The sequence below is a fragment of the Erythrolamprus reginae genome, chromosome 2 (genome assembly GCF_031021105.1).
Source record: "Erythrolamprus reginae isolate rEryReg1 chromosome 2, rEryReg1.hap1, whole genome shotgun sequence".
In the NCBI taxonomy this organism is placed as follows: domain Eukaryota; kingdom Metazoa; phylum Chordata; class Lepidosauria; order Squamata; family Dipsadidae; genus Erythrolamprus; species Erythrolamprus reginae.
The window spans coordinates 166,008,250-166,035,421 of record NC_091951.1 but is presented as its reverse complement, the minus strand read 5'-3'; the positions used below and the strand labels follow the sequence as shown (position 1 = coordinate 166,035,421).

The window sequence follows — 27,172 nt, the reverse complement described above, 5'->3', positions numbered from 1 at the left end:
CTGCAAATTCTGAGTGGTCCTTAAAAGCGCCACGCATGGTTCATTGCAACACTTGGCTCTGAGGTGATTAAGGCTTGAGGGATTGTCTAGAATCTCCTAATCTAGGAACAGGCACAGCTGGTGCCTGAAATGAATCTCTTCAAAGACCTTCCTGTTCACAGCTTCCACCTGCTCTTTGTGCAGGAGTTGCAAGTTGAAGAAAACCACAAATTGTTCATTGATCCTGAATGGGGAACAACTGCCCCATCCAGGACTAATAATGGAAAGTTCCTGGAGCCAGACAAGCCAGATATTTTGCTGGAATTGATTCTGAGTCTGCTCCTCTCCATACAGACTCACATCACACAATCTCCAGACTGATTGGAAGCATTATTTGAGCAGGTTCAGGATTGAGAGAGTTAAGGGTTGAGTTTTTTGTTGAAATTCAGAAGAATGTGGCATAATATGGACAACAAATAGCCAATTGTTTACTTTAACTGGAACTGTAGGTATGCAAAGAAAGAACAAATAAAAATAAACAGAAAGTCCCCAGGTTAAGAACGAGTTCTGTTCCCAAACCTAACTTTATTTGCCTCCCCCCACAATCCTTAGTAACTCCTCATAGCCAAGGAATGTATGCACCCCATTCACACAACTAATTAATCACACCTGCCCCCTCACAACTGTACCAGCACTCTCCCAGACTGCTCCTGTTTCAAAACACTCAGCAGCTAGTGTGGTGCTTACTGATGTAGCCAGCCCCGTCATTTGTTGCCTCAGATTTCAACTTCCAATTTTTAGCTGATAAAAAGAGAAAAACTGTACCTGAAAATCTATCTGTATCCTTATATGGTAAAGCATAGACAAGTTGTTCTTCAGTCTCCTTTAACAGACTGGCTCCAGGGATATGCTGCCTGATCAAAAATGCTGTACCTTCTGTGTTACAATACTTGTCTATCTGCATACTAAAGAAGATCAAACACATAGAAGGTAAAACCATCTTTGCAACATTGTGGATCTCACTACAGTGTCCCCTTGATTTTCGTGGGGGATACGTTCCAAGACCGTCCGCAAAAGTCAAATTTCCGTGAAGTAGAGATGCTCCCTTTCTTTCCTTCCTTCCTCCCCCTCCCTCCTTCATTCCTGGTTTTACTTACCCCCAGAACCTGGCAAGCAGAGGACCTTGTTGCGCTCGCTGCGGTGGCGGCGGGCGGCAGTAAGGCTCGGCTTCAATTGGAGCGTACCAACGCTCCGAGAATTAAAGGGGTGGGATCGGAAGGCTGGGGTGGAAACGGAGCTTTTATTTAAAGAAGCAGGACGGCTGAGGTGGAGAGGGGAGGAGGAGAGTTAAAACGCACAGTATTGTACATCGGGCAGCCCCAGAAAATCCTTGGTGTGCAAAAAAACCATGGAGTATTTTTTTAATAATGTTTTTTGAAAAACTATGGTATAGACTTTTCGCGAAGTTCGGACCCATGAAAATTGAGGGAACACTGTATTCTTAAACATAACAAGCAAGATTATAATAGAGAATGTGTGCTAAGATCTTCCCTAGTAGTTCATGGAGTATATCTGTAGTTATGCTATGCTATCTGTCTACAAGTGAACAACAATAATGAAAAATATTCAGAAGTAACCCCATGTGTTGTTCTTGATTCTTGGGCTTGACAGATAGGATCTATAGTAAATGTGTTGTAATTTCTTAGGGGTGGCCCTTTTTCTTTGGAGCATCATTTCCTAGACGGTCTGCTGACCAGTATCTTGATGCTTTCCCAAAAGACTAAAAGTGTGTTTTTGTCAGCAGTCCTGGGGACTTCAAAATGGGGGAAAAATAGAGATGACCAAGTGATTTGATTGGGGGAATGGGATGGGATTTTTTGTGGAGTTTTATGTTCTGTATTTTTAAATGTTGTGAGCTACCCAGAGTCACTAATGAGTTTAATAAATCAAGGTGTTGAAGTGGTGCAAATGGTGCCTTGGAGGTACATGGGCAGGATCTGTGAAAAATGTTCTTTTCTTCATTATAGCAAACCTGTTTGAAGGCTCCTAACAATTGATAGTTTTCCTCTACTGTTTTTATTTTAATGTCATTACAAAACTGGGCATTATTTTCTTAACTACAAATCATTATAGAACGAGTACAGAGATGTTAAACTTCAAGAAGGCAGATAAGTTCTGATCTATTCATGTTTGATTGCTCAAATATTTTACAAATTTATTCAGATAATTTTACTATTATGGGTGCAGCTCATACAATGGCAGCTACTTTATACCTGCAGTTGAGAAAATAGCATTATGACCTACGTAAAATACAAAGCATTTTAATTTTAATTATTTAAAATGTTTATAGGCTGCCCGCTATTAATTAGTCCTTAGGCTGCATTACAATCTATTTTTTTTAATTAGGCTTGCTAATCATTATTGTCCTCCCAAATAACCAATTTTTAAGTAACTCGCGCTCTTCTTACATTTTCACACTCTCCTTCATGAAATAAAATTTTAATGGTTCAGAAAAACTTTATAAAACTTAGGTACAAGTAAAATCTATTTGAAACAGGCAGTGAAGCTAATAATACCTCAAACGATAGCCAATTCCCCATTTTGTCTTAAGGAAGAGAGAGGAGCCGAGACATTTCAGCATTCCTCGAGAGATCACAGCTTTCCGATCTAGAAACAAGAGTACATGGAATCTTCAGTTATTCTTTTTTTAGACAGTCACCATCAAAGGAATATCTGCCGTAGTCATGGGCTGTGTTATCTCTCAACATGCCTGCAACAATGTCTGCTTCATCCATGAAATGGGTACTGAATACTGTCACAGAATTGGCTTTTCTGTTTTTCAAGAGGTTCCAAACGGTTTGCCGGGAGCATGGATCCATACCACTTGTTGGCTCATCTAATAGCAATACCTAAATAAATAAATGTGTATCCATTAAGTCATCATTTTGAACACAGCATAAATCATTTTATTACTACCTTTTATCAAAACATATGTGATATGATCACAAAATTATATGTTATAAGGATATAACCATTGTAAGATAGCAATGAGCAAAGTACATATATATAAAGAAAAGGATAGAAGAAAAGATATAAAAATAGAGGAGAAGATATATGAAAGGAAGAAAAGATAAATGAGATAAAGGGGAGACAATTGGACAGGGGACGGAAGGCACACTAGTGCACTTATGCACGCCCCTTACTGACCTCTTAGGAACCTGGAGAGATCAATCGTGGATAATCTCTGTCAAAGTCAGTGGGGATACCAGAGTCACTTAACAACTATGCTATTAACTTAACAACTGCAGTGATTCACTTAACAACTGTAACTATATTTAGTGTGGTTTCTATTGTGAATTCCCAATTAGGAGTTTCAACTTTGGGTGACATTAATTTAAACAACTACAGTACTTGGCTATTGCATAGATGCAAGATGAGATGAGATGTAGGGGAAAAATAAATGTTTTGTCCTTTTGGCATTTACCTTTGGATCTCCAAGAACCGCAAATCCAACTGACAACTTCCTTTTCTGGCCTCCACTCAAAGTTTTTGCTTGATTATCTTTAAAGAACTGCATATCCAAGTCTAATAAAACATTCTGAACCTTACAAAATCCAACAGAAAGGGGTTTTAATTATGTTTATTAGGTATATATTATGTATTCTAATAATAAAATATGGTGCTTTATTACATTTATTAATTATACAAGCTTGTATACCATCCAATTCAATCTCGATTCTAGGCAACTTAAAATTGAAAACATTAAGAATACTCAGAATAGTTTCACACCTTCTCACACCCAGCTAGCTATCAGCTGAATAGCTCAGTCAACTGTTATCCCTGCCACTGTTCATTGGAAGAGATTTTGAGATGCAAAACTTAGACATACACACCCAAGCATATTCCTGTTAAAAACAAGAATTTTTAGGAGAATTTGATTTAATAAAAGATATTTCCTTATGGTATCCCTAGATTAAGTTTCTTTTAAAAAGGGAAATATTATGAAATTAATAATTTCTAACCTAAATTATACACTTAATTCTATATTCTAATTCCCCAAATATATCTACGTTAACTTCTTCAAAAGGTACATATTTAAATGGCATTCAGCTTGATGAATGCTATGATAGATTAAAGTCTCGCTACAAAAAATTCTTGGTAATTTTATTTTATCAAAATTATAACAGTGGTCATGGAATATAAGTGATATCTAACTCACTCACCTCTTGTATTACATCATTGGGAGGTATGCCTTTAACATAGGCAATAATTGTTAAATTCTCTTCCACAGTTAATACATCAAAAAATATATCTATCTGTTGGCAAACTCCCATTATCTTTCTTACATCTAGCATTTCATCTATTTCAGAAACTTGATTTCCATATATTGATGCAAAGCCTAATTTATAAAATAGTGAAGAGAGGAAATAATCATATGGCTAACAACAGACAGAACACAGTGAAATAAATATACCTATCATAATACGTTAAAAATTAATAGAGAGAAAGAGTTGTCTGCTATAACAGATTGCTCATGAAATCCAAATGAAACTTTATGCATTCATATTTGACACATTGTACACAATTTACACATGCATCAAAGGGGAATGAGACATTATAAAGCATCTTACATATGTAAAGAACAACAGAGAGAATTTTAATGGGTAAGATTTTTTAAAAGTGGGCAGAAAAAAGAAAAAAAGAAAACATTTTATATATACCATCAGATGGTGGACATAATCCACAAAGAATATTCATCAAAGTTGTTTTGCCTGTTCCACTGTGTCCAAGCAATGCTGTGATCTGACCTTCATATATGTCAAAGGATAAATCTATTTAAAAAAAATTCATAGGGGATTTATGTATATCAGCAGGCACTGCTGCTAGCCTCATCATAAACATTTAGAATGTCATTGAAATAATATTTTATTGACCTTTAAATGGCATGCTTTAGCATATAGTGAACATAATTAAAGTCCTCGAAGAATTTACAAATCATAATTGCTAAGAGTTACTCGCCTAGATCACTGTTAACAAAGTGCAAGAATTCCAATGTCCATAGATTACTGACAATTAAACACTCTTACTTTTCAAAGCCTCCAAAATTTCATCCTTTTTAACAAAAGATTTCTCAATATGGCTGATTCTGGAAAAAAAATAGGCAGATGCAATTTTTAAGAAATCAGAGTACATTGTAGTTTTTATATGCATGATGTTTAAAGACAACATGAGAAAATGGAGGTTTCTCCCAGTAGACAAGGATAATTGCTGAGAATGTGGCACTATTCAAACAGCTATCCAACTTTTACAGTGTCTCCTGGATTAACATGTACACAGATTTTCTGCTTGCAAAAATCCATGTCATCAATGAGGCCTGGCATTGGACTAGAACTATATCCATTTATGTTTTTTAATTAAAGTTTGAATCTTTTCAAAATTAAATTAATAATTTTCTCTTTTCTAGTTCCTGCATTTCTTACACAATGAGATGAGACCACATGCTACCATTTCGCCCTGGTTTGGTGAACCATTAGCGGCAGCAGTGGGAGGCTCCGCCCACATGCCCGGACATCATCGTGCATGCACACATTTCCAAATCAGCAACAAAGGTAACTGAAACCCATTACTGGATGAGACATGCAAGGAATGTCTCATCCATTTCTTGATCCAGTTTACCTTGACGGCTGACATACAAATGCTTTTTATGGTGTTGTAGTAAAAGAAGAGGTGAAATGCTACCTGTTTGGCCCGGTTCAGGTATACTAGTGGTGGCGGCCGTCTGTGTTTTAGAGAACCGGTAGTAGTGGCAGTGCAAGGCTCCACCCACCTGCCTGGACACTGCCATTTTCTTTTTTTTAACCCTCTGCACATACGCAAAGCCTTCTATGCATGCGCAGAGGGTGAAAAACACGCACTTCCGAACCAGTAGGGAAGGTAAGTAGATTTCACCCCTGAGTAAAAGGGTTTGGATACCAATGCCAACCAACATCCAATATGGATTTTTTTCCCCATGGGCTATAAATCACCACAGCCTTATAAAGAACACACAGAAAATGACTTCACGGCAGAGTAAAACACATATATGAAAATTATCATATAATATTTAAATGGCAGATAATATTTATTTTCTACATTGCTGAACCTTAAAAAGAAAAAGTACAGTATATTCAAAGTTGAGCAAATAAAGTCACTCTTTATTTGTGGCTACATAAACAAATTACCATTATTTTTCTTACAAACAAAATATATATTAATTGGCATTGTGGATTTAAATTTAATCAATTTAAATTTAATCAAAATTAATGTCATACCTGATGGCTTCTTTTCCCCTAAATTCAGAAGGTATCGGTTCAATGACCTGATTGAAATCTTGGTTTTCATTACTACAGCTTTCATACAATTCTTCATAATTTCTTCTTTTTTTAATCCAAAATGAGGGCTTTAAAAAGAAGAAAAAACTCCGTCGCAATCCATATGCTCCTGGAAATAAAATACACATACATTAAAAGGTAAATATTTAATATTTTGGGGCACTGAGGCAGTTTTAAAAAGTGGTTTTAAACTATGCATTCAACAATAAAAATAAATGCTCCAATTTATCAAGACCACATTTCTTCCACTAACTTGCTCCGTTTCATTTTTGAGCACTACTCTCCTTTTTTTAAAATTTAACTTTGAAAAAATAATAGTTATAAGTATGATCAAGTATAAAAGTAATTTGAAAATGTTGTTCCTATTTAAGACAAACTAAGAAAGCAAAGTATATGCTGTCAAAGCTTGCCAGCAAAAAGAATACCATATTCAATTGAGTTGTCAACAGATGTGATTTTAATAGTCAGATTTACTTCAGTACTTAGAAAGTGCACAAGAAATGATTTAAAATGGTTAACCCTGAATGAAGTATTTCTTCCTTTCATCCTGAACTAGATAGATGATTTTTGACTGGAGTTCCAGGTTCACATGTGCCTGAAGAGATTTTCTACATTTGTCAATTAGTAGTATGGCACTCAATCTTTATATGAGAAAAATGTAGACAGAGAGCATGTAAAACTACTCACTTACCTTGTATATAATTTATGTAGTGTGACTCTATATTGGCTTATAGATCCCACAAACTATTATGTTAAAATATACATCTGAACGTTTATCCTACTGCACAAAAATATGTTCCCTAATTGGCTGGATTTGCACAATGAAACCATTGATAACATGCTTTATTTTTGATTGCATGATATGAAGCCATGTGTTGTGATTTGAAAACCATGGGTTATGGCATATTAAGTTGTGCAAACTCAACCAATTTTAATTTATACAATAATTAAGATTTAATATACCATGGCTTAGCACAATTTGTAAATTAGCAATAACAATAGCACTTAAACTTCTATATTGCTTTACAGTGATTTACAGTCCTCTCTATGTGGTTTATGGAGTCAGCATATCGCCAACAATCTGGGTCCTCATTTTACTGACCTCAGAACGATGGAAGCCTGACTCAACCTTGAGCCTGGTAACATTGGAACTGCCAAATTGCAGGCAGGCAGCAATCAGGTGAAGTAGCCTGCAATACTGCACTCTAACCAGTGCACCACCATGGCAAATTAGTTCACTGTGTATCTAAATAGTCCTCAACTTGCAACTGATCACTTAGAGATCATCTGACACTATGATGGACCTCCCCAAAAGATGTATACAGTCAGCGGTGGGCGACCATTGCCCAGGGCTTCTGGCACAAGCACACGCATGCTTCCGGTGCGCACGCTCGTTTGCTCCCAGCAAACGCACACAATCCCTGCACAAAATTTAGCTTCTTGCGCATGCGCAGAAGCCAAATCTCATGTGAGGATGCTCACACATGCGAGATTTCACCCATTTTTTGGCTTTTTTTGCTTCCGTGCATATGCAGAAGCACAAAAGGCTGAAAATAAAGTATCTCCTTCACTGCTGCCCCCCCCCATCCTGCCACTCATGGGGCTCCACCGCTCGTGGCCCAATTCCCCCGCCCCTTACATTTTGGGCCCTCCTACACCTTGCTTGCGAAGGGGCCACGGCAAGAAGATGGCATGTGGTCCACAGGTCAGGCGGCCCCAAACTCCGGTCGCGCAGTCTGCTCTGTGCTCTCTTGCGCAGCAGGCATCTCTCAGCACGGCAATGGTGCCCCAAGCAAATCGTGGCCTTGGGGAGCACAGAGAGATGCCTGTGGCGCGGGAGGGAAGAGAGACCAGGCCACGTGGCCAGAGCATGACGGGTGCACGGCAGCCAGTAATGGAGCTGCGCATGCAGCACAACTCCATTTCCGCTATCGGAGCAGCATTCCCCTCTGTAGAAATTCCGACAACTGCCCATCTCCCAACAGTCACATGATTGCATGTCTGGTGTTTGGCAACCAACCTTCCTTTACAGTTAGACATAACACAGGTATGTCTAACTTGATTTAATAGATTGCCGTATCAGGGTTGTGTTTGACCTCAAGGGGCCAGGGTGGGCATTGCTAGCTCAATGTCACTCATGTCTGGGATGCCTGTGGCGGCCTGGGAGCTTTGCCAGCAAAAATGGGCTCCCAAGCGCCATTCTCAGTTGAAATGGCCTCTTGAAACCCTCCGCCAGCAAAAACAGAGCTCGGGGAGGGGGGGCTGACCCCCATGAGCTCTGTGTTTTCTGGCAGAAGCAGCACAGGCTGGTCCTTTACTGTTTCCAGTGTAGCCCCCCTGGGCCAAATCTAAGCATCCCAGAGGCCACATCTGGTCCCTGGGTCTTGAGTTGATACTCCTGGTTTACAGCATCCCACAGTCATATTTTGCTGAAAAATGCATTTAATTCTGGTTTTCAGCAAAAATATCCCAGAATGAACAATGGGTTCCCCTAACAACTGTGGCATTGGCTTAACAACTGCCAGTTTTTTTAAAAAAAAATTGGGTCAGTCATGTGATGATCTGCCTCAGTTCATGGGACAGTCACATGATGAGCTGTGACCATCACAGCTTAAAACTGCTAGTGAATTAGCAGGCTCCATTATGGTTGTATGTCAAGGACTATGTGTAATGCCTTCTTTCTGAACTTCTGTAACATATAGGAATATTGTGGAATGTTAAACGAGATGGATGCTCTCTCTCACTAAGGCCAGATTCAAAATTACTTCTTCCCTACTTAAGTACTGTATCTGAATGGTTACTGAATAAATCTCACCATCTACATTCTTTTCCAGTTCTAATAAACATACCTGGAATCACCTGATCAAAGTAAACTCCTAGGAGTAAATACAGCATGCTATCAAGAGCCAATAGCGTAAGGGCAATAATTAATGGATAAGGGCCATGGGTTAAATGTGAGAAAACAGCTCCGTGTTCATAATCTTCCAGATGTATAACCTGCAAGGAAATGTGAAAGTGCTGCGGCATTAAAATGTTAAGGAAAAGTTAAGAATTACATATCTCTAATTATCATCAGAGAATAATGAGAGGGAAATCTCCCCCAAACCTAATTCAGATTGGAACCAGCAGCTACAAACTAATGAATGCTCAGAAAATCAGTCATCAACATATTTTAGGTTTTCTGTTCTCCAAGCCTTTATTTCTGGTTTGCAGCTGGCAACACAACAGAAATTGTGGCCAAGGCAGCAAAAAGGAATTTTGGGAAACAACATGTAATAAAGAGGCTGTGTATTTTACATCTTTCTTATTTTATACTAAAATCTGCCCCCACGGACACTCAGTACTATTTTGGTAACAAAACATGCTGAAATATGTATTGTGATGTTCTAATACAAATCTCATCCTTTTGTATGTGCGTCCTGACATTGGATGCAAGAGGCTAGTTATAACAATATATACTTGTAAATATTTGAAAAAAACCCCACCCCAATTGGTGGTGGGGAATGTATGTTTAGTTGGGTGATGGGAACACATGTACAGAGTACTGTTGTATGTTGTTTGTATTGTGTTATGTATGTGCAAAAACCAATAATTTTTTTTTTTAAAAAAGGCTAGTTATAAGATTTCCATCAGGATATCATGACATGTGATATATCCCTTGACCTCTTTCCCTCCCACAGATATCTACTTTCACACTATTCTTATACTTTTTGCTAATTCTCCCTCCTGTGCTTCATTTCACTTTAACTGTTATAGAAGTGTGCTGGAAAAACAGTTTCTCCAGAGAAACCAATTTACGGTTTAATATTATGGTTCTGGCACATAATGTGCACTCTAAGAAGAGAGAAAAACAGAGTCGAAAATTTTCCTGCCAAGAGGGAAAAGCAGGAAGAAGAACTTTTGCAGCTTGAATTTATGGCAAAACGAAGTGACTGGAAGTGACATTTACCGTATATCAAAAGCGAATATTAAAGCTCATGAAAAACTATGCCTAGGTCTAAGGCAAACTTATACAAACCATTGAACAGTAGATTCACTGTGGTAATGCTATACACATACTGTAGTATATAGTATGAAACCTTATGATATGGGATTAGTTCTTTTTGTTGAAATCAAATACCAACCCACAAATATCTGAGCAAATTTGTCCAGTCGGCGAAGCAGTGGAAGTGATGTGCCGGTGCCTGGAGGCTGTTGGGGTCTGGATGGGTGTCAACAGACTCAAGCTCAACCCGGATAAGACGGAGTGGCTGTGGGTTTTGCCTCCCAAGGACAATTCCAACTGTCCGTCCATCACCCTGGGGGGGGAGTCACTAACCCCCTCAGAGAGGGTTCGCAACTTGGGCGTCCTCCTCGATCCACAGCTCACATTAGAGAAACATCTTTCAGCTGTGGCGAGGGGGGCGTTTGCCCAGGTTCGCCTGGTGCACCAGTTGCGGCCCTATTTGGACCGGGGGTCACTGCTCACAGTCACTCATGCCCTCATCACCTCGAGGCTCGACTACTGTAATGCTCTCTACATGGGGCTACCTTTGAAAAGTGTTCGGAAACTTCAGATCGTGCAGAATGCAGCTGCGAGAGCTATCATGGGCGTTCCTAAATTCACCCATGTCACACCAACACTCCGCAGTCTGCACTGGTTGCCGATCAGTTTCCGGTCACAATTCAAAGTGTTGGTTATGACCTATAAAGCCCTTCATGGCACTGGACCAGAATATCTCCGGGACCGCCTTCTGCCGCACGAATCCCAGCGACCAGTTAGGTCCCACAGAGTTGGCCTTCTCCGGGTCCCGTCAACTAAACAATGTCGGTTGGCGGGGCCCAGGGGAAGAGCCTTCTCTGTGGCGGCCCCGACCCTTTGGAACCAACTCCCCCCAGATATCAGAGTTGACCCCACCCTCCTAGCCTTTCGTAAGCTCCTTAAAACCCACCTCTGTTGTCAGGCATGGGGGAATTGACATGTTCCTTCTCCCTAGGCTTATAAAATTTATGTATGGTACGCTAGTGTGTATGATTGGTTTTAACTTGTGGGGTTTTTTAAATTAATTTAAATATTGGATTTGTTTTACATTGTGTTGCTGTTGCTGTGAGCCGCCCCGAGTCTGCGGAGAGGGGCGGCATACAAATCTGATTAAACTTAAACTTAAACTTAAACTTAATTAAGATGGAATTACTGCACAGCTTTCAATACTCATTTTAAAAATAAAATACCCATTTAAACTGATAAATCCCTTAAAAACAAGTACCGGTACTTCATTTACTAAATGTTTGAATTAAGGATATATGTGACATGTATCAAAGTAGAATAAAGTCCAGTGGGTAACAAATAATAGCAAAAGGCCAATAGGATGCTTTACTAACCTGTGCAACACCAACTAAAAATGTGCACTCACAGAGTGGACTTAATGACCACACAAAGGATTTTGGGAAGTCTTGCAGCAGGACAATAGTCACACCTATAGCACCAAAAGCCACAGTCGTGAAATACTGTGCTGAGCCAGCATTTGAGGATTTCTTAAAGAGCGATGTTAGCATAAATGCAAAAGAAATCTAAAGAAAAATAGAAAACATGTTTCAGGGTGCAGGAAATATCACCTCAAAATGTCAAAATCAGATTTTTATATGTTTTTACCTATCTCAAAAGATAAAAAGTGATGTCTATCTCATACCTCACACAGAATTTCTTACAGAGAGTACAGTTGCCAACTTGTTCAACGTAATGCCCTGCAAATGTGTTGGGAGTAAATTTTTTACAGCAATGGTATCATTTCATTTCTGTATATGCATATCTTATCCTTGAAAGAGAGATTTCAAACCTCCTATGCACTAAAATTGTGGTGTTCCAATAGAACAAAGGCTCTATTAAAGATGTCCTCATTCTTATAATTTACAATTATAAATTTAAAACATTAAACTCAGCAGTACTCAGAACTCAAACTGAGTACAAGTTTAGAGTAGAGTAGAGTAGAATATAGAATAGAATGGAGTAGAGTAGAGTAGAATATAGAATAGAGTAGAGTAGAGTAGAGTAGAATAGAATAATTGAATAGGAATAGAAATAGGAGTAGAGAAGAGTAGAATAGAATCTGGATGGGACCTTGGAAGTCTTCTAATCCAGTCCCCTGCTCAAGCAAGAGAACCTACACTATTTCAGATACGTAGCTGTCCAGTCTCTTCTTAAAAACCTACATTTCTGGTTCATCTTCATCTGCTTCTTACACATCAGACATGACTGTTATTAACCAGCAGCCAAAATGTGAATACTAATGTTTAAAAAGAATCAAATCAATGTCCCCTTACTGCAAGGCTTGGACTGCTATCTTAGATCGCTCCTACTAAGATAATGGAGAGATCTTAGTGCTTGGGACAGGTGGATATTTATTTTATTTATTTATTTGATTTCTAGGCCGCCCTTCTCCAGAGGACTCAGGACGGCATAACATACTGAAATGCCCACTCTCCTTAAGGAAAGGCTTTTCAGAACTATGCAATTATTACTGGAGAACAAATTATTTTCTGTATACGCATAATTTTAATATGCCTACATTAACATATGTTATGTGTAATATTATGATGCAATCTAGGTTTTTGGTTTGTTTCATTTAAGCCTTGACTAGTTATATATATGAGCGATCTTGTTTTACCTTTTACAGCTTGTCTGTCTAGCTCTACAAGGGAAGAACATTCATCTATATAAATAATGCATAATATTCATTTTGCCATATGGGTAAATTGCCATGATATTTTTCTTTCATATTTTGGATAAAGAACAGATAATTAATAACCAATTACCCTAATAGAGCCTGCCCACTATGGTTGTAAGTAGTGACAGCATAAAGCAAGTCACCCACATGATTGACTCGTTTTCTTTATAGCAGTTGTTAAGCAAATGCCACAGCTATTAAATTAACCCATTTTTCATTATGGGGCATTTTTGCCAAACATTTTAAGTAAACATTCTAAATCACTGCCTGTGACTGAGGGATGCTGCAAACAGCTGTAAACGTAGGCTGGCTGCCAAGTCCCAAAATACAGCCACACGACTGCAGGGATGGTTGTGGCCTTAAGCTTTCAGAACAGGGTTATAAATACCTTTGTGGGGAGGTCAGTTGTAACTTTACTACCTGTAATATTACTGAGTCCTTTGCAATAATTGTTTCTTAATTTTTTCATAAATGGGCAATGAGTAGTAATGGGTTGTTATCCTTAGGACTGAAATTCTTTGGAATTTATTTCAAAAAGTTGTTTCAAAGTGTATAGGAATATGACTAAGGATTTATCTATATTTCTTTAAAGCAGCCATGTCTTTTCCCAGAATTATGTTATAGCCGCAAAAGACAGTTCCCGGGATCTTCTTCATTCTCATTCCCCCATGTTTCAAAGCAACTTTTCTGATTATTTGGGAAGTGTTGAATAATCCACATATAATACTGTCCCTGATTTGGCAGAATACTTATGGATGATTTGGATAATTACTCACTTTCCTGTGCTGTTCTTTGTTCAAAACAATTCGTATGCCAGAACTACACAAGTTCCTGGCATATACAGTGGTACCTCGGTACTCGAACACTTCCTTTCTCGTACATTTCGGATAACGAACAAAATTTTCAGCAAAAATTTGCTTCGGTATCTGAACAAAAATTCAGATACCGAACAGCCAGAGAAAATTTTGTTCATTATCCGAAATGTAATCCCGGCAGCTTCAGGGGGCTGAGGAGCTCTCTAAGAGCTCCAAGCTGCAGGAAGGGTGGGGGCTGCTGCAATCTTGGCAGCTTCTGGGGGCTCCTTTCCTCATTGCTTCCTCTTATTACCTGTAAGCAGCTTCAAAAACTTTCTCCTTCCCTGTGGCTGCAACAGCGGCGGCTTCCCTTCCAGTAGCAACAGCGCCGGGAACGTCACGTGATGAAGGGAAGCCGCCGAAGCCATCTCAGCAGTTGCTGCCGCTCCAACAGCTTCCCTTCATTACGTGACTTCCCGGCGCTCTTGCTACTGGAAGGGAAGCCACTGCTGTTGCAGCCACAGGGAAGGAGAAAGTTTTTGAAGCTGCTTACAGGTAATAAAAGGAAGCAATGAGGAAAAGAGCCCCCCAAAGCTGCCGGGATTGCAGCAGCCCCCACCTTTCCTGCAGCTTGGAGTAGCGAATTTATTTATCCCATTGGAAATAAAGAAAATAGATTTAATTGGTTCCCAGCGAGTTAACAGGGGCTGGGAACCAATTAAATCCATTTCCATTATTTCCTATGGGATAAATAAATTCGGTACTCGACCAAATCGGTTCTCGACCACACTTCTGGAATGAATTGTGGTTGAGTACCAAGGTACCACTGTATCCCAAATGTAAGTGTCCGAATTGTTGGGTGTCTTTGTGAACAGATCCTAGAATTATTCCCTAGGAATATCAACAGCCAGATGAACTCACACTTGTTAACATAGTATCCACAACAGAATGGCAAGAAGTGCATTCAGACACAAATACATACACACACACACGCACACACTTACGGAGGATATTCCATATAGGAAAAAAAGAAGAAATATCACAAAGCTGCTACTTTGAGGAAAGAGTGAAGAGAATGTTGCAATGATCGACATGAGAAAGGACATAACAAATATCAGACTGGAGTATAGCAAGACCCAAGACAGCCTAGAAAAAAGAAGCACAAAACAAAGATTCATGAATTTAAAGTAACCCATGCAAATTACTAATTTGAAAGAAAATATTCAGGGCAATGAAGAGGGCAGCCTTTTCAGAAGTTCTTACATGACATAAATGAAGAAAAGAAACATAGAACTGTAGCAGATATTATCATAACAGTACAACATAATTGCTGTGTTTTTCTCTTGTAACATATTGATTAAACTTCAAAAGAAGATACCATAGTTTTCTATTAAGCAATGGCTATTAATGGAAAATGATTAATATTATATTAACTTATTTCTTTTTAGTGAAAGGAATATAATTATTCGTAAATATTATTTTAATGAAAATAATAAGAGCCAATTCTATTCCAACATGTTAAAATAAATTGTTTTAAAATTCATCTAAAATTATTGCTTGAATCTGAGATTTATCCTAAGGCTAATATTATCTCCACAGAGTTTTCCTCTGGATTCCACCTTGCCTTCTAGGTTCCATTCATTCTCCATTTATTCCCCTTCCCCAGCTGATACTATTTCTTTTTCTATTTCTATTTACATTTATTAGGACAGAGCCAGTTTGGTGTTGGATGAAGGCATCAGGCTGAAACTGGAAAACTTTGAGTCCTTGTCTTGCTTTGGGCACAAAGCCAACTGGGTGACTTTTGGCCAGTGACTTTCTCCCAAGCACTGTAGGGATTTGTCCAGGTAATCTCTGTGAATCTGACACAGCTAACAAGAAAAAAACAAAAAACCACCCAACACCAATTTAAAAAACTAAATTTTCTTTTAAAATATGCAATCAGTTTAAATTAATCTCTGATTAGTTGCTCAGTGACTAGTTATTTTGAAACTGAGATCTGGTTACAATTGATTAAGGTTGTTTAAATGTTTCTCCAGCAAATTAATCAAACTAGGTTTAACATTTTTTTCTGTACTCAAGTTGTTTCACTTGTTTCATCACTCCATTCTCACTCTGAAATTTTTACAGAATAGCAATAACATTGGAAAATATTTAATTTAAAATAGATAACAAACTAGAACTGTAGAACTGAAAAAATGGATAAGGAAGGAGCAGGAAGCAAATACAGAAAAATGGGAAAAAGAGAAATGAAATAAACCAGAATGGGATCGTAAACATATATAGAAGATGGAAAGGAGCTTTCCATGTTTTCATGAAAACCAGAAGCATGGATTAAACAGAACAATGGAGATAGTCCTTTGCTACTGACCACAATTGACACTGGCAATTTTATTGCTAAAAACTGCAGTCACTAAATGAAGAATCACATGACCACATCAGATTCACTTCTGCTACCATCATTAAGTGAATCACTATGGTTGTTAAGTAAGACACTTTACTTACATCATTTCACTTCCACCTTCTCCATTAAGAGAAGGTGGAAATTTTTGCTTTTCGAAAGTTGGTTGTCAGGATTGCAAATGTTAGGATGTTGTGACAATTATAATGTTAGGATGCTGTGACAATTATAAATGTATGCCAATTATGAACCACCTGAATGGTAATTGGGTCACTGCAGAATGCTTAAATAGTCATAAATGTGAGGAGTGATCACAAAGCTGTTGCGCCCCCCCCCCCCTCAACTTTTGTAACTTTGAATGTTGCTAAGCAAGGCACTCAGTAAGCCAGTACTACATACAGTATATTTTGGACAGCTACTTCAAAGCTATATAGGGGAAAATTAGGCAAATAACTAAGTTGGAAAGATGTGTGATTCCAGGACAACCTGTAATCAATTAGTTTTTGAATTTGTTACTCCACAATGTTTTAAATGAGCCCAATCCAAATTACAGAGAATTATATTTTAGTTGTATTACAAATGATGAAGAGTATCTGCACTTTAAAATCACTCACTGTGTCCTACTACATAAATGCTTTGTTGTTCCTGCCTGTAAGCATTGTGGTACAGATGCTTTTGTATGGATGTTGATACGAGTGTTGATACAGTTTTAAAAAGAAGTTAATAGTGTTGTCAAAGATGACATATAGGTAGTCCTCGTCTTACAATCATAATTGAGCCCAAAATTTATATTGCCAAGTGAGACATTTGTTAAGTGAGTTTTGTCCCATTTTACGACCTCTCTTGTCACAGTTGTTAAGGGAATCACTGCACTTGTTAAATTAGTAACACAGTTGCTAAGTGAATCTGGCTTCCCCATTGACTTTACTTATCTGGAGGCTGCAAAAGGTGATCACATGACCCTGGGGACAATGCAACCATCATAAATACTAGTCAGTTGCCAAGGATCTGAATTTTGATCACATGACCATGGGGATGCCACAACGGTTGTAAAGGTGAGAAATGGTCATAAATAACTTTTTTCAGCAATGTTGTAACTTCAAACTGTCACTAAGTGAAATGTTGTAAGTTGTGAACTACCTCTACTTTTGTGTAAGAGAACCTGAACTACAGAGTAGGATGCTTCTCTCATAATTGTTAGAAGCTTTAAGCAAAAAGATTCAATATATCTTGTATCACCTTTCAAGAAAAACTCTAACTTTTCTTAAACTCCTATTTCCAAACATTTTTCCTGTTTTTATAACATTCTAGTAGCATTAAATAGTTATAGATCTAATATATATAATCATTAACCAAATCTATTGTAGGTTAACAAATATAATTTAAAAACAGAAGTTCTAACTTAAAAGAATGGATTCCGATTTGATAGCTAAAGTACAAAGGAAAAACTCCAGTTGTTGAAAATTATTTAACATATTTAGAAGAAAATATATAAATAGTAAATACAAAGTATTAAAAAAAGATAAAAGCACCATAATAACCTACAAACAATAGTATGACAACACAATCATATGTGTGTGTGTGTACATATATGTGTGGGTTGGCGTGGTATCTTTTGTCGAGTTACCCTGGTATACCCAAATATGGGAGGAGTATACAGCTTCCTTTTTGTCTCTTAACCCCACCAGGAGCCATATTCCAAGGCAGATAAACTATAATCTATAAGTGTAACATAATTTTGCTGATAATGTAAAGGAAGGGAGACTAGTATAGATCTATTTCAAGGTTATTTGCTTTTGTTAGCCAGCCATACCCTTACTGGGATTTGAACCTGTAGCCCCTGCCTTGTAAGAGCAGGCAAAACAGCCCAGGTTTAAATCCTAGAAGGGCATGTCTAGCTGATGAGAGCCCAAAAACTTGAAATAGATCAATACTAGTCTCCCTTCATTTTTTAATCAGTTCTTTAAGTTAAGTTTAAGTTTCATTAGATTTGTATGCCGCCCCTCTCAGAAGACTCTTTGCAAGTTTGGAATATATATGTATACACACACATCTATACTCGCTCAAAGCAGATTCTATTTTGCTATGCAAAAATTGTCCAGAGCACTATATTTAATTGGAAAAACTCTTATACACCAATGTTCCAGTCAACATGTGCAAAGTATTGCAGAAAGTACTGAACAGAGTTTTTGTTAGGAGGGAAATAGGAAGCAGAAAGAGTAATTGTTCATTACCTTGAATTATTTATTAAATGAATAAACTCACATACCAAAATGCCGTGTCTTGAAGTCCCATTACTATTAAAAATTCTTTCAGTTTCTTCTCTTTTTCTGTCATGATATGGATTGTCAAATAATATCCAAATGGCGAAAAAGCAATCACTAAGTAAATCAGAATGACTCCACGAAAAAAATAATCGATTTCCACTGCAGCAGATTTCCCCATTATGACAACTTCTGTTTCCTCCAGGCGTTCCAAAATGGAATGATTGGTCTTAAACTTGGGCGGGGGTGGGGTGGGTGGAGGAAAAGTTAAAATAAATTGAATATTACCAGAGCTCTTGCAGATTTTTTTTGTTTTTAAAATCAGAGATAAGCTTGAATATATCAAAGGGAAAAATCTAGCTTTGCCCAAGTGAAAATCTGATTCTTTCTTCCTCCTGTCTAGACTCCTACCCCACTATGCTTTTTCAGGTCTGCTATTCAGGACTCCACAATCATCTCAAACAGATTGGGAGTTCTGGTCCCATTTTAGGCACAAAGCCAGCAGTGTGACCTTCGGCCAGGAAGGAGTAAAGACAAGCTACTTCTGCATGTGTGTATGTGTACATATATATCAAGATTTACTTATCTTCATTTTAGAAATATTTCATTACCATATTTATCAATGCCTTCAACAATAGTAGAGTTTCTAATGTACTAGACAATTTTTAAAAAATTCAGAGAGCTACTTCAGAGATGGATCTGCCTTAAAGAATCCCAGGTTGAAAATGTATAGCACAGTCAAACATCAGGAGATGACCCATGGGAAATATTTTAGGACATTTTGTATTACTGAATAATACAGTAATAATACTCCAAGCTGTAGGGAGTGGGGGGGCGGCTGCAATACCGGCAGTTTTGGGGGGGCTCCTTTCCTTTAAGCAGTTACACCAACTTTCTCTTTCCCAAGAGTAGCGACGGCAGCAGAGGCTTTCCTTAGAGCAGCAGCAGCGCCGGGAACGTCAGAGGCTTCCCTTTCTCATCTCACGTTCCCGGCGCTGCTGCTGCTCTAAGGAAAGCCTCTGCTGCCGTCGCTACTCTCGGGAAAGAGAAAGTTGGTGTAACTGCTTAAAGGAAAGGAGCTCCCCTGAAACTGCTGGTATTGCAGCCGCCCCCCCCCCCCCACTCCCTACAGCTTGGAGCACGACTGGGAGGCTGTTTAGTGGGCGGCCAGAATGGGCGTGTCGGATTCCGACTCCCATTCCTTCTCACCCCGTCCCCTCATTTTGGATAATAAACAAAATTTTCTGTGGCTGTTCGGTATCCGAATTTTTGTTCAGATACAGAAGCAAATTTTTGCCGAAAATTTTGTTCGGTATCCGAAATGTACGAGAAAGGAAGCGTTCGAGTACCAAGGTACCACTGTAAATTACTAATTACTTACATTAAACATTGAAACATTTTGAGTTTTATTAATTGTTTTGTAGTAGTCTGAGAATGCCTTGATCCTTATGGAGAAATCTTAATCTATGTTTTCTTAGATATGAATGAATGCTGCCAATGTTTATGTGCCTCACTACATACTAATGGGGCTTATGTATCTTGGTTTACTATGGTTAACCTGTCCTAAGCCATTGTAAACCATATTGTGAACTTAACCAGCTACAATTTATTCAATTAATCCCCTTAATAAATAATGATTTATGTGATATATTACCCAGCCACTCTCAAAAAATAAAGCCAAAACCAGTATTTTTAAAAAACTTAAAGTGTAGAAAATTCTAAATTATTTAACATTTACTTGTATAATTGCTGCATCAATGCAGATCTGTAGTGCTGTAAATCCATGGTACCAGTATACTTCAGCTTCACACATTTCAAAAGACTTTGAACAACTAGCTATAGAAAAAACAAATTATATAAAAGAAAGTATTAGCTTACTTTAATTGTTTAAATATGCTTAAATTGTTTAAATTGGGTTGTTTCTGTTCTATATATTCAAATCCCAACAATCTGTGAACTCACTGTATCTCCCTTATTCTAGATCATAATGGATGGATAAATGGCCCAATGGATCTATGGTGGCCAATAGCAATTCTAATCTCCAGAAAAATAAAAACATTTATTTAATGATATTACTATATTTACTCCTTTGATATGTCATCCCTTTCACCAAATTATTGGAATTTACATAATTTGTATGATCTAAAATCTAATCCAATAGCTCCTACTATCTATTACTGCTAAACAGTTTTATTATACTATTTTTATAGAATAAATTCCTTATATCTTATTTCAACCTTGTATAAAATTAGGCAAGATAAATGTTCTTTTTTTTTTTAAAGAGCATGTATATAGCTTACTTTTTGATTCTAAATGGCTTGAAGATTCTGGAATCATTTGTCGAGGAACTCTGAGATAGTAGGACATAGAATCCTTAAAAATTACACCTATAAACTTTCCTGGACTAAGAAGGCTGGCTTCTTTCATTTCTTGTTCAGTTAGAAATTCTTGCACCTCTTTTCCTGCAAAACATCAAAAGTTTATTTTGTAGTGTTAGGAGTATACTGTATGTTCAAATATTCTATTCATTTGTGAACTCAGCAAAATAATAAAATATTTTATTTGTATTTATTCACCAGGAATAAATACATTTGCAAAATATATTGGAACTGCCACAATCTCAATAACCAAATGATATCCACAAGGAAATTGGACTGCTATTACCATGTTTCCCCGAAAATACGATCCTGTCTGATATTTTTTTGAACCCTGAAATAAGCGCTTGGCATTGGGCTTATTACCGGGGGATGTTTTATTTTGGGCAAAACAGGATATTAAGTCTGGGATCTAACATCCAGATTATACATCTTGTTATTTAGGAATGAACATCCAGTGTAATGCATGCAGCACTTTGCACTAGCCCTTTCAAACTCAAGCAGTCAAAATGTGGTGGTGCTATCATTTAAAAAATAAAAATATTTACCATTTTCAATTTTTTCAAAGCTGACATAGCTAACAAACTTCTATAAGGCTTCATGTACCATATTTCTACTTGTAATCATCCCAAACCTTTCGGAGACCAATTTTTTTCTTACAAATTCAACATAACCAATACTAATAATGCAATAATACTCATTTTTAATATGAACAAAGTTAACATTTTTAAAATTACCTAATTTAACCTACTTCTTATTCTTAAAAGGGGCATTATTCTGTTTTTATTCACAAATTTTGCACTGAATAATCCAACAACGAGCTTAAATACTATTTTGTAGCAATAAAGAGCATCCTATTGTTTGTTTGGGGTTTTTTTTTGCATGTTTAGATTGCCAAAAATTGAAAGCAAGTTTTAAAATTCTGTTTACATAGGAGAAAATAGATTTCCATGCAGGGATTACAATTTATTTGTATTTACAGATTGTAACTTCCAAAGGAAAAACAGTTTTATTTAGGACAAAATATCAAAGATTCTTAGTACCTTCTGGGCAGTATTCTGAAAACATTTTGTGCATGATCTTTCTTGTCACATTAGTTACAGGTGTGTAGCCTACAATAAACTCAGAAATGCTTGTGCGATTTGTTGAATAAAGAACTGTATCAGGCATCCTGTCATGTTTTTTATTTGGCTGGATCATGCTTATGATAATGAGCAAACCTAGTAAGGAAAGAGGGATGAGGATTTCCTACATAGATGAGAAAATTAAAATAGAAATGAGTAATAAACAATAATTTGCAATTATATTTGCAATAAAGTGCAGCACATACAACTGCAGCTTTAATCAAAACACATTTTAGACGAAGCACAGATAAACACAATTCACCCATTCAGAAAACTGGTGGCATGGTAAGAGAGATTTGTCAGAAAGCATCCATTTAAGGCAATCTGATAAGACTGTTCCCCACAACCTTCTCAAATTCCCTGGAATATTTTCTATTATCCTGCTTGCTCATGCTTTATTTTAATTTTTTCTGCAGAGGGCCCAGAGGCGTTTTTGTAGATGATTTTAAGCTAAAACTGAAGCAAGAGTATCAGGCATCTCTGCTGCTTTTAGCTGACCAAAATATGTAAAAAATGGAATTAAAACAATAACAATAATGGTAATCTGATTCCTTAAATTCAATTTTTACAGAGAAACAAACAAGAATTAAGGGTATTCATATATTATGTCAGCAAGGCGTCTAACATAGCCGTGCCACAACTTGCCTTTTACAATCTTGCCTTTTGCAATCCTTCTGTGGATATAACATACACACAATGAAGGGCTACCAACATTTTTACTACCACACTGTGGGTGTGGCTTATGCAGGACGTCCTGCATTTTCTTTCAACATCTTTCAGTGCAAATTGGGTACTATGGGGTGGAGCTCCATTTTCACTACCCCACTGCGTCCCCCCATGTCTGGGCAGCAGCCCACCCCTGCATACACACAACATTCGCAATAGATTTTGAGATTTTTAAAATAACATTTTATAAGATAAGTAAGTGAATTGAATGAAATGAATTAAAAGCATATTTTACCAAACAGATTGGCTGAGCTGTTTATTAGAATATTAGCATATGTATTAGTTGGCCTATTAAAATGAGATGCCATCTTAAGTGCTGCTGATTTAAGTAGAAACATCTAAATAAGTTATTTTCACTGAATCTGCTTGAAAAAGAAAAGTAATGATATTATTGAATGTCATGTTTTAAAGACTTCCTTAAAGATGTTTCATAGACTTGTTCCTGGACCAGAGTATATCCAGAATATCACAAATGCAGCCTATCTGGAAGATTTACTTCTAGGAAATACTTATTTCTGTAATGGGCAGATTAATAGGGACAGAGGAAAAATAATCCAGAACAGTACATTACATCTCTACTCTGAAATGTATAACAAATGAGAACTTCAGGTATGTTTTGTATATTACATGCACTTATATGTATAAGTGTGTGTGTGTGTGTGTGTGTGTGTGTGTGTGTCTGTGTGTGTGTGTGAATGAGGGTATTGACTATTTAAGTTAATACCTAACATGCCGTCTTGTGTATCAGAGTTGGAAAATAGAATTAGCTTAGTAAACATACTTGAAACGAAAGATTTTCCTGTTTGGATAGAAAATACTTACAGCAGTGGCAGGTTGCTAGTGGTTCGCACCGGATCAGGTGAACCAGTAGCCGTGGCAGCATAAGGCTTTGCCCAGCCACCTGAATGTCATCAAAAACACTCTGTGCATGCACAGAAGCATTGCACGTGTACAAAGCATGCCCACACACTCCTGTTTCCAAACCAGTAGCAAAGGTACCCTTGAACAAGATACATGGCCAGCTTCCAGTTTCATTAGTAAATTGAGTTAATTGCATGAGGGAATGAGTAAGTATGGGTGAAGAATGCTCTAAAACAATAACACTTAACTAAGTGTGAATGTAAGAAGATAAGCCCATCGAGTCCAGCATTCTGTGTCACACAGTGGCCCACCAATTGTCCATGGGGATCTTGAGCAGAAAAAGAAGGCAAAACCCTCCCTTTCCCCTGACCCCCAACAAATGGTACTCAAGGGAATCCTGCCTGCCTCAACCAACATAGATGTGGAAGTCAGTGAGCTTGCTTCTTGTTAAAAGATTTTAATTGCATCTCAAATTAATAAGGAGGGAAAAGAGTCCCACTGAGCTTTGAGTGCATGTGATTCTTAAATAAACTCCATGTCTTTTTAACAATGTTATATAACAACATGCTCTTTCTAGTTATTTGATCTTAGTCATGTGTAAACTGTTGGTCAAAGGAGGAAAAAAATGTGTGCTTAAAGAGCAAAGTGATTGCCTAGAAGGGAAATTGAGAAAATTAAAGGATAGTTTAGATTTTTTTAATGGAAAACTGTGCAAGAATAATTTCTCTTCTAATCATACAGGAGACTCATGGAATGGACACGTCGTCCATTAAATGAAGCCTTGATCAAATGATGCTTTATCAGCTTCAGAGATATCTGAAATATCATGATCTTTAAGCTTATCTGTATTTAAAGTGAAACCATCAATTCAATTTTATGCATTTCCCCCCAAAATATTATTTTTAAATATGATTTAGGAAAGTAGTTAATTTATTCAAAAATCTTATTCTGTTTTTATTGGACTTCTCAAAGAATCCTTTGAAAAGATTCCTTTGAAAAGATTTTTTTAATATTGACATTGTAAGAAATGTAATGGTTGCCTGATTCATATGATTTGGTCACGTTCATTCATGATTTGTTTTTACTTTGTGATAACAAATATTAACATACCAGTAATTCTGTATAAAAATATATTGGAGATGTGATATTGTATTACACTCCTAAGATATGGGATTTTATTAATGGAATGCGCCTGTATACCAACTTGATATATTTGATATAAATTATCTGGTTTAATGTTGAAATGAGGTTAAAATACAATACTTCTGAACAACTCACCTGAATACTAGTCCTTTTCGTCCGCCATTTAATTAGGCAGTTCTTATATAGAAGAATTCGAGTTTGTCGCCATGTTCCTCCTTGTCTTGGAGCCTCTGTAGACATTTTGTGTGTGTGTATAGCCTGAAAAACAATGCATGTGGTGTGCAAATAAAATTAATTTATATTTTCTTTAAATCCCCAGCTTCATATTTTTTTCTAATTCTGTGAATGATACTTTAACAAAACAGCAATGTAAGGTTTGGGAAATAAACATTGTTTCTTATAAGGCATTTTGTTATCATAGAAATTTTCAACAGAATGTTTGGAACTTATATTCTTAAACTCAAATGCTTAATTATATGTACAGAATTTGTGTATCACCCAGCTTAGACTTAGACAGACTAACTTTATTATCACTTTGAATGTATGCTAATCAGCATGAATCCCCGCAACCGATTAGACAATGTTGTTTGGCGGGACCTAGGGGGAGAGCCTTTTCTGTGGGGGGCCCAGCCCTCTGGAATCAGCTCCTCCCAAAGATTCGTACTGCCTCCACCCTCCTCGCCTTCTGTAAGAGTCTGAAGGCTCACTTATGCCGCCAGTCTTGGAGCTATTAGATTCTTGCCCCCTGGCCAATGAATGTACTGAGACAATGCTGAACCAATGGAATGACTGGGTTTTTTTAATGGATTTTTTTGGGGGGTAGATTTTAAATTATTAATTGGATCCAAGATACTGTATATTGTTTATTATATGTTGTGAGAGGGGCAGCATAGAAGTCCAATTAATAAATAATAAAATAAAATAAATAAATACATTAAAATGAATTTTTGTTGCATACGTCTGTCACTATCTCCAAAATACACTATACAAACCCAAATGAATGAATGAATGAATGAATGAATGAATGAATAAATGAATAAATGAATAAATGAATGAATGAATGAATAAATAAATAAATAAATAAATTTATAAATTTATAAATTTATAAATTTATAATTTATTTATTAGATTTGTATGCCGCCCCTCTCCATAGACTCAGGGCGGCTAGTAATAATAATGAACAACATATAGCAAATCTAATATTTAAAATAATTAAAAGATCCTTATTTAAAAACCAAACATACACACAAACATACCATGCATAAGTTGTATAGGCCTAGGGGGAAGGGAATATCTCAATTCCCCCATGCCTGACAACAGAGATGGGTTTTAAGGAGCTTACGAAAGGCGAGGAGGGTGGGGGCAATTCTGATCTCTGGGGGGAGTTGGTTCCAGAGGGTTGGGGCCACCACAGAGAAGGCTCTTCCCCTGGGTCCCGCCAAACGACATTGTTTAATCGACGGAACCCGGAGAAGGCCAACTCTGTGGGACCTAACTGGTCGCTGGGATTTGTGCGGCAGAAGGTGGTCCCAGAGATATTCTGGTCCAATGCCATGAAGGGCTTTATAGGTCATAACCAACACTTTGAATTGTGACTGGAAACTGATCGGCAACCAATGCAGACTGCGGAGTGTTGGTGTGACATGGGCATATCTGGGAAAGCCCATGATTGCTCTCGCAGCTGCATTCTGCATGATCTGAAGTTTCCGAACACTTTTCAGAGGTATCCCAATGTAGAGAGCGTTACAGTAGTCGAGCCTCAAGGTGATGAGGGCATGAGTGACTGGTGCACCAGGCGGACCTGGGCAAACGCCCTCCTCGCCACAGCTGAAAGATGTTTCTCTAATGTGAGCTGTGGATCGAGGAGGATGCCCAAGTTGTGGACCCTCTCTGAGGGGGTCAGTGATCCCCCCCAGGGTAATGGACGGACAGATGGAATTGTCCTTCGGAGGCAAAACCCACAGCCACTCCGTCTTATCAGGGTTGAGTTTGAGTCTGTTGACACCCATCCAGACCCCAACAGCCTCCAGGCACCGGCACATCACTTCCACTGCTTCGCTGACTGGGAATGGGGTGGAGATGTAAAGCTGGGTATCATCTGCTTACTGTCAACAAAAGCTCATACTCTCATTGCTATGTGATTAGACAACTATAATGCACTCCACACCAGCTTGTCTCTAAAGACAGACTACAAAATGAGACATGCAGTATTGATCTATCAAATACAAAATTATCCAGTTTTTGTTACACACTGAATATGTAGAATCTGATAATCAACCTAATAAAAATGGGGATCCAATGCTTGAATTTATAATGGGAATATTGTAATGAAATCACCAAATGCCTAATATAAAAGAGTTTGAGGAAAACAAATGATGTGGATGGTGGGAACATTTCCAGGGGAATGGTGTTCCTCAATAAAGGGACATC

General features: G+C 37.6%; 1 protein-coding gene across 1 annotated transcript in view; it reads right to left on the bottom strand.

Annotated features, from left to right (window-relative positions):
- Positions 1 to 25,013, bottom strand: part of LOC139158661 (cholesterol transporter ABCA5-like) — a 53,510-nt gene extending 28,497 nt beyond the window's left edge. Inside the window, exons 1-16 of the mRNA XM_070735979.1 lie at positions 24,878 to 25,013; positions 21,932 to 22,136; positions 20,814 to 20,975; positions 20,252 to 20,349; positions 18,519 to 18,748; positions 14,853 to 14,994; positions 11,712 to 11,900; positions 9,200 to 9,347; positions 6,291 to 6,459; positions 5,067 to 5,125; positions 4,701 to 4,811; positions 4,203 to 4,378; positions 3,464 to 3,583; positions 2,750 to 2,888; positions 2,556 to 2,646; positions 805 to 944 (exon numbers count right to left, since the gene is read on the bottom strand). Coding sequence (XP_070592080.1) covers positions 805 to 944; positions 2,556 to 2,646; positions 2,750 to 2,888; positions 3,464 to 3,583; positions 4,203 to 4,378; positions 4,701 to 4,811; positions 5,067 to 5,125; positions 6,291 to 6,459; positions 9,200 to 9,347; positions 11,712 to 11,900; positions 14,853 to 14,994; positions 18,519 to 18,748; positions 20,252 to 20,349; positions 20,814 to 20,975; positions 21,932 to 22,136; positions 24,878 to 24,982 — 2,284 coding nt within the window. The 5' untranslated portion in view covers positions 24,983 to 25,013. The remainder of the gene's footprint in view (positions 1 to 804; positions 945 to 2,555; positions 2,647 to 2,749; positions 2,889 to 3,463; positions 3,584 to 4,202; positions 4,379 to 4,700; positions 4,812 to 5,066; positions 5,126 to 6,290; positions 6,460 to 9,199; positions 9,348 to 11,711; positions 11,901 to 14,852; positions 14,995 to 18,518; positions 18,749 to 20,251; positions 20,350 to 20,813; positions 20,976 to 21,931; positions 22,137 to 24,877) is intronic.
- Positions 25,014 to 27,172: the final 2,159 nt, after the last annotated feature.